This window comes from Crinia signifera, chromosome 3, assembly GCF_055691185.1.
Source record: "Crinia signifera chromosome 3, ASM5569118v1, whole genome shotgun sequence".
Lineage (NCBI taxonomy): Eukaryota > Metazoa > Chordata > Amphibia > Anura > Myobatrachidae > Crinia > Crinia signifera.
This window is the reverse complement of record NC_139219.1, coordinates 67792444-67805135: the sequence shown is the minus strand read 5'-3', so window position 1 is coordinate 67805135 and position 12692 is coordinate 67792444. Positions and strand designations below refer to the sequence as shown.

Genomic DNA, 12692 nt, shown 5'->3' with positions numbered 1-12692 from the left:
CAAACCCTGCACCGCTTGCACCAACCCCTGCACCCAAGCTGGCTCTGGGGCAGACTGAGGTACAAGCGTTTCCAAAACAGGGCCCGACTGCAACAATCTAGGAGCTGCCAGTTGTTCAGTCAAATCTCGCATGGCCTGGGACAAATTAATAGCCCACTCTGGTTCAGCCGGCACAGCACGGCCGGGGCGGGGACTCGCTAGGCGCAGCACAGCGATCACAAATGCCACCATGGTCTCTGTTAGTGCAAGCAAAATTTTCATTGCACATAGTACAGGTGTAAGCACGCAGTGCAGAGGCACCTTTACCCTTCTGAGAAGGCCCCCTGGACGCCATGACACCCAAAAGAAAAACACAGTATAGAGACAAAAACAAAAACACACACAGCCTTAATTAGGACAGTGGGTAATGACAGGCACTACACTAATTGGAAGAGACACAAACATAAGATAAGTGGCTCTGTTATCTGCTTCTGTGAGCCTACCACAGTAGTAATAAACTGTAAAGTAACAGAGTATACTAAATAAAACCACAGATAACCTCAATTAGTGAGAAAAAAAATAGGGTAAAAATTAACCCCTATATAGGCATCTACTCCCAACAACCAGCACCATGAGGTGAGGAAGGGGGATATACAACCTGACACCAGGACAGTGCAGGACAGGGAGGCATAACACTCAGCGCCAGCAGTCTCTCCTTCAAGTCTCCCTCCGTGCAGCATGCAGGATAGGCAGTGTCTGACTAACACTCTGGCACACCTGTTTGAAACAGGCACCAGAAGGAAGGAGAGAGGCGGGAGTTATGTCAACCAGGCAGGAAATTTGAAACAAAGGACCTGCACTGGGGCTGGGGGTGGAGCTATGGGCTGCTCAAAAAATTAACCCCCTCCCGGAGCCTAACCAGGGCTATATGCCCATATAGGACCTGCAACAGGTCAGCCCTGGTGGCCTAGAGGGGAGACCGAAAGAACGGGACCCCGCTGCCGGGACCGCCGGCGGTGCCTCCTCCGCCAGCGGTGGTCGCCGCTATAGGTATGCCGGAGCCCCACGCCGGGACTCCGCTTACCTGACTGAAGCTTCCAAACGCTGCAGCGGCTCCCCCGATGCCTTGTGGAGATGCTGAGGCATCTGGCCATGGAGGTCAGAGACCCAGCACAGCGTGCTTCCTTCTGTTGCAGTGCACTGTGCACAGCTCCTGCAGCAGGCAACCTACAGCACCTGGTGTTCCCATGTGGTCTCCCACAAAAGTACTAATCAGGCCCAACACTGCTTAGCTGCCAAGATCGGATGAGATTGGGCCTATTCAGTGTGGTATGCCTGTAGGTTGAAATAGAAAAAAACAAAACAAAACAAAAACAAAAAACCTGAAGTTTAAACCAGGGCTGAAGAACAAACCCTGCTCCTACAAATGTGCCTGTTCCTGAGGCACCAAGAAAAAAACTGATTAGCCTGGGGCAGGGCAGGGTATTAAGGAGGCCATCCCAGCTGCACTCTCAGAAGTTTAACTCCTTGGTGCCCGGTCTGGAGGACCTAGAATATCCCATGGTACCAGTGGTCCACCATAGGCTGAAGGAAAAAAAGTGTCAGTATGCCCCCTAGAGGCGGATCATACTGGAATGGATAGTCCCACATCATCCATTGGTGTACTGCTTGATACAGTATATACTGTAAGAGTATTGATAATGAATAACCCATTAAATGCTCTCCAGCATATAAAATATTAGTACAACAGAATATGCTGCTCTATATAAGAAAGTATTAAACATAACAATAAGAGATGCATGATTTGTATACAACATTACAGTTGACAGTCTTGTCATGTGTTTGGTGAGTAGGAATGCCCCCCCCCCCCCCCCACCGGCTTGTTACTTCCCGGGAGATGGAAATATGTACAGGGTTTCAGACAGATCCTCCTGATAGTATTCCAAGATGGCAAACATGTAAATCAATAGTAAATGAGGATAAAAAAAATGTAATAAATTCTGCAACAATATAATATCCAAAAAGTGGTTTCTTTTTAGAAGGAAGTGAATCAGGTGTTGCTTGATAAACCTCCATCACTAGGGGTCAGTAGGTGAATGAGGGAATCTCATACACATGTATAGTGTATTTCTCACTGGAATTAAGGTGATCTGATAAAGTTTAAATATTTGCATAAAGGTTTCTTTTACAGTAGTATCCAGTGATGCGTACCCACACTCACAGGAAAAGATATAGAAATCCACATATAAGGGTTTCTTTAAGTTTCGCCACTTATCAAGGAAGGGAATTTACATCAATAGATGGAAGGCGTACCACTACTCACGGTCTGATAAAGAAGGCCTGGAACTCCTTATCCTGGCCCTTAATCTGGTTCACTCACAAAGGCAAATTCCTTCTCAAATGGACAAAACCATGTGCATTGCAGGTGGGGCAGATGTAACGTACAGAGATAGTTAGATTTGGGTGAGTTATTTTGTTTCTGTGCAGAAAAAATACTGACTGCTTTATTGTTACACTGCTATATAGATCTCACTTTAAAGTAAAGCCCCACGCAAATATAATTCTCTCTGTACAAGTTACATCTGCCCCACCTGCAGTGCACATGGTTTTGTCCATTTGAGGGGAGGGCACCGACATCATCTGGTTATTATAGAGGGGGTACTGGGGACTACCTGCAACATCTTTAACATTGTTTCAATACTTGCATTCACAGCGAGCTACGCATTATTTGTGAAACAAACATACTGCCAGTGAGAACGAGTAACATTATTTTTGAGTTTCTTGCTGCATTACATTTTTCATGCTTTCCAAAAATACAAATGTTATCTCGTATCAAGGACAAAATGTCTCAAATATTTCACACAGATTCTTGTTTAAAGAACCAGAAACTGATTGAACAATATCATATCGGTGTCATTTACACCAACCATCAATGCTTTTGAATCAATGGTAGTGTTTTTACCATTCCAAGTCGGCATTCCGATGTATGCCGCCATTGAATGGTAAACATTCGATGGTGTTGCGATGGCTAGACTGAGTCCCACCCCCCAGTCTCATCCGAAGGTGACCATATTCAGAGGTTTTATACATGTGCAAAATGTTTTTTTTTTTTTTTGCATATGCACAAATCAAATAAATATTTTTTTTTTTTTAACAAATTCTTTAACGGTCAGTTACCATAGCATCAAAAGATTCAATGGCGGAAGACCAGCCACCATTTGATGGTGGGCTTCCGATGTCCATCCCTACTTCAGCAGCGCCATCTATGGAACACTCCACAAACAACAACCAGTGTATTTGTCTTCCATTACAATGGACAGGTGCTATATGAGGCCAAGGCAATCTAGTGAGATCGCTTACAAAATGCCCTGAAATCGCACCGTGTGTAGGCCCCATTAGACCCCATACACACTATAGAAGATATTGAAAAATATATCACTCAGAAGGGCCCATCCTCTATATTGTGTACACTCAATATCATTAACGATGCAGGTTCCCTCAGATGTTAGCGAACCCCCCGATCTACTGAACATGCAGGTCAATTTAGCTATACACCAACCTGCGTGTTAAGTGGTTTCCGGTGACGTCACTGAACAATATAGTTTTACGTTCAGTGTGTACACTTAAATTGGCCATCCCTGTGGATTAAATAGTTAAATATTTAAGTCCTGTTACACACTAGACAACCCGCACAGGCGCCAGATATTGTTAACGATATTGTCTGCATGTGAACAAATTGAGCACACACACTGAATGATATTGGTAAACAATATCTATTCAGTTATGTTACAGGGACCCGTTGGACATGCAAGTCATTGGCTATATAGTCAAAACTGACCTTCATATTCAGCCAAAAGGGGGCTGTTAACAATGCGCAGGAGCGCACATTGTTAACGATATTGACTGTACACACTACACTTTTTTTAACAGATATTGGCCCTTATTCAGATCTGATCCCAGTACAAATTTGTTCTCAAAATGGGCAAAACCATATGCACTGCAGGTGGGATGTAACATGTATAGAGAGAGTTAAATTTGGGTGGGGTGTGTTGAAACTAAAATCTAAATTGCAGTGTAAAATAGTAAAGCCAGTATTTACCCTGAACAGAAACAAAATAACTCACTCAAATCTAACTCTCTCTGCACTTTTTACATCTGCCCCACCTGCATGGCACATGGTTTTGCCCATTTTGAGAACAAATTTGTACTGCGACCAGATCTGAATAAGGGCCATTGTACAGCCCTTCTGAGCAATATAATTAAAAAAATTGTGTAGCGTGTATTGGGCTCTACAGATGTCAAGTGTTTATTTTTTATACCGTTGGATACCTATTCTTGAAAACAGAAGATCCCAGTAAGCAATATTAGGGTAAAAGAGAATATGGGGACTATTCCGCTTGACACGCAGCGATGCAAATTTCGTATCGCTGCATGTCTTTTTTTGGCCCACCCGCAAATGCCGCCACCCGCCTTTGCAGGGCGATTTAGCCCGCACGGCTGCGAATGGATGTTTTTGCCAAACATCCATTCCCAGTCTATGGATTGACACCCACATCATTCGATGGTCGTCGACCATCAAATGATGTTGAAGGCGAACACATATATAAGGGCGGTCCAGACCACTTGTACATATGCGTGTAGAAATCCAGGGTATTGGGAGAGCAGCTGACATCCAGTTATGTCAGCTGTCCGCCCCCCACACGTGCGTCATTAGCATGTGTACACCCAGTGTTTCCATGAGAACACCCATGAAACGCTGGGCGCTCATATATGCTAATGGCCTGCCCAGCACCCCACGCCCCTCTTTGCTCCCTCTCAAAAGGCATGGTGCGTGCACCTAGCGAAACGATTGTTTGCAGAGTTCACACGCACCCAGCGTATACACATGCACAGAAATACTGCTGCGCATACGCAAAACATCGGTCCACCTTGCGAATTCGCACAAGAACGAGTAAACCAGAATAAGGGCTTATACTGTATCTGTTATGCCATAATGGCGACTTTGGCATACTCCTTTCCGGGAGAAGCCCGGAGAGGAGTGAAAGGGGGCGGGTAGAGGCTTCGTTTTGGAGGCGGGGCACGGGTGATGTCATCAAGCCCCGCCCCCATGACGGGCTGAAGCCTCAATTTGCGGGTCCGTGGGTGGGGGGAAGGGCTAAAAATGACGCGAAATGCTGCGAATTGCGTCATTTAGCCCCGCCCCCTCCCCGCGGACCCGCGAAAGTCATAGTTTTTAGAGGGAGAGGGGTAGCCGGGGCTGTAGGGAAATGCGGGAGAGTTGCCCCCCTTCCCGGGGGACCGGGAGGTGGACCCGATTTGCGGGACCCTCCCGGCCATTACGGGAGGGTAGGCAAGTATGTGTTATGGTGACATTATAGCAAAAGACATGGCCTCCTCAGCGGGCATCCCAGGTACATTGTCACCAGCTCATCCTGTCAGAATATAAGCTATGCTCAAATAACTGATGTGGATGACAAATACTGTATATCAGAGGTTCCCAAACTCTTACATGACTGTCCACGTTTTAAGGATATCCATTGTTAAGCTCAGATATTTAGATACATTTTACTGAGGTATTTAATAAAGTCCCCTATGCCCAATCATGGTTATCTTTAGAATCTAGGGTGTCACGGTGGAGTTCGGAAAACCCTATAGACTAGTACCATAGTACCTCTCTTCCTCCCCCAATTTCTCTAGACTCCCTGGCTGCCGGATGCAGGTAAGCGGCATAGCGTACAGTAGATATTTTATTTGTTTATATATAGAATGTATTACTCTGTGTGCTGCTATCACTTACAGCCGGCAGAGGGCGATCGCCCGGCCAATTGGTTGCAGGGACCGGAGGTGTCGCCGCAGAGTTGGTAGCTGACTCACTACTCCCATTCTCAGCACAATGAGAGCTGTCATCCAGAGGGTCACTAAGGCTGGGGTTACGGGTAAGTGCCGGGTGAGAGCTGCCCCTGCTAGCTGCTGGCAACAGGTGGGCCCGGTACAGTGTTTTGAGCGTGTCGCTTGCAGGAGCGTGCTCACCCTGGAGGGGGGGGGGGGTGGGTGGTGGGGGGGGGAGGGAGCATACAGCAGGCAGCACTGACTCATCAGGGGAACTCCTTCCTATGTACGTACAACGTCATGTGCAGAGTAGAGTAGACTCCCACTGCTGCATTGGGGGAGAGCAGCGTATATTATGTGCCGCTTTATCCGTAGTGTCTCTGTTTTACAGATGTGCTGCTGTGTAATAGATATCACAAGTGCTTATCTCCCTTTGCAATGGCTTATCTCCAGGTTCCTGTATACTTATTCAGAATATGGATTGTGAATGCAATGGGTACCCTCCCCAGGGGGCATATTAACCACACCAATTTTGCATAAATTTATGCATAAATTCGATTTTATGCATAATTTTATATGTATGGTGGCTATCTATAACCGAATGCTAAAGGCTAACAAGCATTACAGACCGCTGTGCTCATTATGGAGTCTGAACTGCATAATGTAACTAGAACGTTATGAGCCCCTTAGCAAACTCTCGAAAAGTCTACCCCCACATTGTCACTTCAATTCCCCTTAAGCTGGGTACACACTGGGGGATTTATCGGTAATGATGCAGACGATATCGATAGTTACCGATATCACATGAATATCGTCCGTGCATTCGCACAGAGGACCGATGTTTTGTGTCTGCAGGTGCGTTTCTGCGCATGATTGTAAGCTCCTCCGAGCAGCTCTCCTATACTCAAACACTCAGTGACCATATTCGTCCACATACTCATCTCCATCATTGGCCTCAAGCCTCTTATAGTATGTTGATTGAGTCCTCAATACTTATATTTAAGCTGTAATGTGTATTGAACTGTGGCCCTCTTTACTCTATTTTTGTTATTTATTCAATACTATGCCAAGTTTTGTCTCCCTGTACTGTTCCTTTGTACGGCGCTGTGAAACACTTGTGGCGCCTTATAAATAAAATTATAAAAATAATAATGTGCAGATACAGGTTGTGTGCACCCACGGTGGACTTTCATGCACCCTACATGCCAAGTGGGGGGGCGGAGAAGGGCAGGGGACGCCAGCCAGCCCCATTAGCATATGTGAACAGCTAGCGTTCCATGGGTGTTCCCATGAGAACGCTGGGCGTTTTCAGGCTAATGAGGCTGTGACAGGTATACGGTGGGTAGGCAGCTGACATCACCGGATGTCAGTTGCCCGCCCTGTCCTTGCACAGTTTAGAGTGACTATATAGGTCTCTATGAACTGCGTGCGCGGGAGAAATCATTAGATCGCCGACGACCAATCAAATTACTTCTTCCTCCCCTGTGAATGGATGATTATGTAAATCAGCCGTTCGGGGGTTACTGCATGTGTGGGGGGCAGCCAGCACTGCGGGCGGAGAGCGGGGTCTGATGGATTCGCAAGGCTGCGAATTTCGCAGCCTTGCGAATCAAAAAGAATAAGGCCCTAAAAACACTGGTGAGTGGGACAACATACAGAAGAGCCCAATATCAGCAGCTGGTGGCTGAGATTGTTGCGGCCAGAGGCTAGGTTGTAGTGGCTGCATCTTAAGCTGTAATGCTGGGTACACACTAGACTACATGCAAAAGATATGATGTTCATTGACCTCCCTCGAACTCCCGGGCAAATGATATACAGGGTTATTCAGTAAGGGTCTCAAAAGCAAAATCTTTCTCTAATGAGCAAAACCATGTGCACTGCAGGTGGGGCTGACTTAACATGTGCAGAGTTATGCTGCCCATACATATGTGAGATATCGCATACTATCCTTCGATTTCGAACGCATCTGGCCGAGAAATCTAATGATTGTATGCATTTTTAAGGGGACCTTTGACGCGATGCACGGGCATGCCGGACGAATGTCGGGTCTCAAGATCTTATGTGCTGCACATAATATCCATCAAATCGCAGGAGCGATCGCATGTGGTTTTTAACCACATGCGATGCTCGAATACGATCCACAGGTGGGGGGTGGAGGGAACGCTTTTTCATCGGCGTGGGAATGGGGTAAGGGGGCCGGAGGGACCGCTGGCGGCGAGGGAGACGGCGGGCAGAGGGCGGCGTTATGTAGGGCAAGAAGCGCTATCGGGTGGCGGGGGTCTGTGAGCGGTAGCGGCAGAAGTGTTTAAACACTGGGCAGCCCTCTGATTGGCTGAGCTATCTCAGCCAATCAGAGGGCTGCCCAGTGTTTAAACAATTCTGCCACCACCACTGACTGACCCCCACCGCAGCGCCAGCGCTTCTTGCGCTACATAACGCCGCCCTCTTCCAGCACCCGATGTGCCATCGTATAGTAGCTCTTACTGCTTTGGGGCTCATCTACATTTGGATACAAATCATTTTAAAAGATTACTCTGATGGAGCCCATACACGGTCCGTGGTGTATGGCTCCGTTCTGTACTATGCGATGCGCGCTCCCGCGCATCACATAGTACGGTACAAAAAGTATGTGCTGCACATACTTTTTGTACTAGCTACACATCGGATCGGATCGCAGTGCATGCACACTGTATGCACTAGGGATGCGATCCGATCCGATGTGTGCTGTTTAAGCACACAACGGATCCGATTAACGGACCGTGTATGGGGGGCTTCAGATGTAGCAGTGCACACCCACGCTTCTAGGTGCTATGTTCACAATCTCTTTTCACAGTCTCTCCATATATGGAACTAGACATGCCCTTTGTGTGGAGCATGACACACCCCCTCAATGGGGCGCTGTGCAAAATTCTGCTACCAACTATAATCTCTCTGAAACTAGTTTTTAAAAGTAGGCAAGTATGCCCCACCCAAATCAGTGCTGTATGGTTTTGCCCATTAGTGAAAGTGTTAGCTTTTGAGAGCCTTAACCCTTTCAAGTCCAGCGTCTAGTCAGGCTCAACAGCCCTAGCTCTAGTAACAGATCCAGTGGTGAGCCATTTTAAAATGTAAATTTAAATTTTGAATTAAAGAAAAAAATTACAATTAATTTAAACATTTAAACCAGACTGTTTGAATTGCAAAACAAAATTTGGACTGCAAAAGGTTAAGGGGCCTAAACATGTGGAGATATGCTGAGCTTTCTGAGGGATGCTAGATCACTCAGGACACTCAGCAAGATCGCTCAGTACACAGCAATGTGTCAGCGCTGTGTGCTGAGCAATCTGTCTGTGCCAGTGTTCTCTGGTGAGAACACTGGCCCCGACCAGTTAATATCCAACATGCTGGGTATTTATCGCTGGGTTATATCGCTATGGACCCTACACACAGAGCGATGTAGGGACATTTTCTATGCGATCTAGTGAGATTGGTTAGAAAATGCCCCTAAATCACTTCCTGTGTAGGCCCCATTAATCAGTTACCTCCATAGTACAGTCAAGAAAAAGATATTGTCAGTGGCCACATCCAGTAGAACAGGGGTGGCCAAACCGGTCCTCGAGATCTACCAACGGTCCACGTTTTCCAGATCACCTAGCTGGTGCACAGCTGTAGTCATTACTTCCTGTCACATTTTAAAACATGCTGCATTCATTCCTACTATAGATCCACAGGTTGCCTGGAAAATATGCACCGTTGGTAGATCTTGAGGACCAGTTTGGCCACCCCTGCAGTAGAATGATCTCATTGACTATAGCCTGAGATTGAGCTACATGTACAGATGACAGAGGATAATATAAAACAATGACCTATATATAATCTGATGTATTTCATTTATTGTACTTTCTCATTCACTGTATCCAAACATATTTTCTCTTCTTTGGATCAACACTATGCTCTCCGCTTTGTTTCAGTGGGAGATGAGCAGATCAGTTCCATTGGACGTGGTATCTGTGTGTTGTTGGGGATCTCTGTAGAAGACACACAGAAAGATATTGACTATATGTAAGTCTGCTGTACTGCCCTCATTACACATTTGTTTAATGTTCTTAAGCTGGGTACACACCTACAGATTTATCTGTCCAATAATGTGTGGGAGCAAATGAGAATCAAACATTTGCACCCAAACACTAGAAAATATTCAATGGCAATTCAGACAAATTAATTAAAGCCGATTGATTTAACAAACAGTCATTTTTGGCAATTCTCCAGCATTTGGGAGCGAATGGCTGATTGTCCATTGCTTCCATACATTACCAGATTTTTCTTCCCACCAGACAAATTGGATGTAGGTGTATAGCCAGCTTTTACATGTACCATTAGATCAGTAGTTCTCAAACTGTGGGTCCTGGCCACAAAGTGAATGCCGACCTTCTCAGCATGGGGTCGCGACTCCATGTTGCTGACCATCAGGCTGATGACTTTTCTAATCTCAATCAGTGATCCAGAGTCTAAAAATCTGTAGAATTGTCTGTTATTTCAGACTCCTCCCATCATTTTGTTCCTCCACATGACTGCCATGTATGTGCTGTCTGCTGACTACACATGTGATGTGATGACCTTCTGCAGGACCTTGCGGGGGTCCGGTCATTATTTTTATTGTTTGATGGGGTCCCAGAGCAAAATAGTTTGAGGACCCCTGCATTAGAGGAATCTTTTTAATGTTTAGTAGTCTTGCAGATTCTTTAAATATACTTTTGTTACAAGTAACCCAATCTAGAATTTATCAGTAAGTAAACTTTCAGGGCCAAATGTAATTGCCTCCAAGTCGCTGGAGGTACAGAATATGGTGCGAGTTGCTGGAGGTACAGAATATGGTGCGAGTTGCTGGAGGTACAGGATTTGGTGCAAGATGCTGGAGGTACAGGATTTGGTGCAAGTTGCTGGAGGTACAGGATTTGGTGCAAGTTGCTGGAGGTGCAAAATTTGGGGCCTAATTCAGACCTGATCACACGGCTGTGAATTCCCACAGCGGGTGATTATCTATAGACTATACAAGCCTCTGGGCTGCAATGTGTGTGTGACACCATCCAACGATTAAATCCTGCAACTGTTTTTAATCGCTAGCCATTAGCAAGGTGATTGACAGGAAGCCGGCATTTGGGGTTGTTTTATGGGAGTGTGAAAAAACGCAGGCGTACCACTGATGTTTCCGCATGCATAAATATGCGTCTGCGCAAACCCCACGAATGAATGGCTTCAGCGTGTTTCACACTCGCCGGGCCGTTTGCTCTGGAAAGGGAGGGCTGGAGGTGGACAGGGGTGAGCATAGGTGTATAACCAGAGTTTCATGGCCATGCCCACAAAAATGGTGATTGCATCCATGAAAACTTTGGAGGTACCCCTGCGAACGCAGATGGGTCGGTGCCTGCTCAAGGCAGGCGGCTGGCATCACATGGCCCGCCTCGAAGTCGGCCATCCACAGACAAAATAAAATGGAGACACACCTCCATTTTGAGAAATGCAGGCCATTGTCACACCCTTCAAATGGCAGCAATCTGCTGCTGTCCTTTGTCGCAGGACCCATTTGCACATGCACAGACTGATTCAGATGCGTGCTGCACTCCATCCACATCTGCATCAAACCCACTGAGTAGTGCTTTTATCAATGCTACAGTAGTTGTAGCTAATGCTCGTGTTTTAGATTACTGTTCAAAGTGCTCATACAGTACAATATGTCAATAAAAAAATGTGAAAAATCAATTAATTATAAAATATTGTTTAAAATGTATTTGTTAATAGGGTACTTGTGTAGTTTCACGGCGGCAGTTATGTAGTCAGCGTAGTGTCCCTGTCAGAATCAGCGTAGTGTTCCCTCAACCAGCGTAGTCAGCGTCCCTGTCAGTATCAGCGTCATGTTCCCACAGCCAGCGTAGTCAGCACATTCGTGGCTAGCCGGAACTTACGTAGTCAATGTAGTCAGTCAGCGTTAGGCAGTTAGCGTAGTCAGTCAGCATTGTGTCACCACTTATTAGATTGTGTCAGTTATGGCTGCCGAATCATTAACCATCTTCAACCTGCCTCAGATGGAGGAGGTGTCGGTAGAGTTTTTCCAATGCCACCACTTGCTGCCAGAGACACAGACCTGTGTCAATGGTTATCCTGTGAGGCTCAATGTAAGGAGTGTATGTGGCGCTGCCACATACTGTTAGAAGCTGTGGGAAGAAGGTCAGTCTGCGGTTCATATTTTCGTGGGTGGAGGAGCTGACAAGCAAATCAATTTAGTGAGCGCCACCTCAGGATTTCGAACAAAACCGCCGTTATATATAACAATCTTATGCAGGAGGCATGTACCCTCGATCTCATGTCCCAGCCCCAATGCCGGATTGGCGGATCTGGCAAAATCGGTGAGGTGGCCGAAAGTCTGTTTGTCCAGCGTTGGACGTGTCCTACCACAGCAGTGGCTCTTCGGTGGGATATTGCGTGAGACCGGTGAATGCTTCATCACACGAGTGGCCAGCCATGACACCAGGGGCCAAATGTAATAGGGTGAGAGATTTTGGGAGAGTTTTCCCATGTTTTTTAAAGCAGCAATCAATTACATGGCAAAATCAACCTGGTTTTGCAGTGTAATTGATTGCTGCTTTAAAAAACATGGGAAAACTCTCCCAAAATGTCTCACATTCTGAAACTCTCACCCTATTACATTTGGCCCCAGGACTCTAATGTCTGCCATCGATGCACACATAGAGCCAGGTACCACCATCTACTCAGACTGTTGGCGTGTGTACAAAACACAAGAATTGGAGAAGGCGGGGTACCACCACATGCGCGTCAACCGCCGTTATAACTTCGTGGACCCAGACACTGGGGTCCATACCCAGAATATCGAGAGGTTGTGGTGTTTC

General features: G+C 46.3%; 1 protein-coding gene and 1 non-coding gene across 5 annotated transcripts in view; one reads left to right on the top strand and one right to left on the bottom strand.

The window, feature by feature from the left end:
- Positions 1–1203: 1203 nt before the first annotated feature.
- LOC146065012 (5S ribosomal RNA) lies at positions 1204–1322 on the bottom strand. Its single transcript, XR_014471925.1, has one exon. It is a non-coding gene; the product is annotated as a 5S ribosomal RNA (ribosomal RNA).
- Positions 1323–5778: 4456 nt separating this feature from the next.
- Positions 5779–12692, top strand: part of DTD1 (D-aminoacyl-tRNA deacylase 1) — a 140713-nt gene continuing 133799 nt past the window's right edge. For all 4 annotated transcript variants that reach the window (XR_014471587.1, XM_083175939.1, XM_083175936.1 and 1 more), the window contains exons 1-2: positions 5779–5915; positions 9759–9849. Coding sequence is in view for 3 of the 4 variants with exons in the window: in XM_083175939.1 (XP_083032065.1) it covers positions 5873–5915; positions 9759–9849 (134 nt within the window). In the remaining variant the exon portion in view is untranslated. The remainder of the gene's footprint in view (positions 5916–9758; positions 9850–12692) is intronic.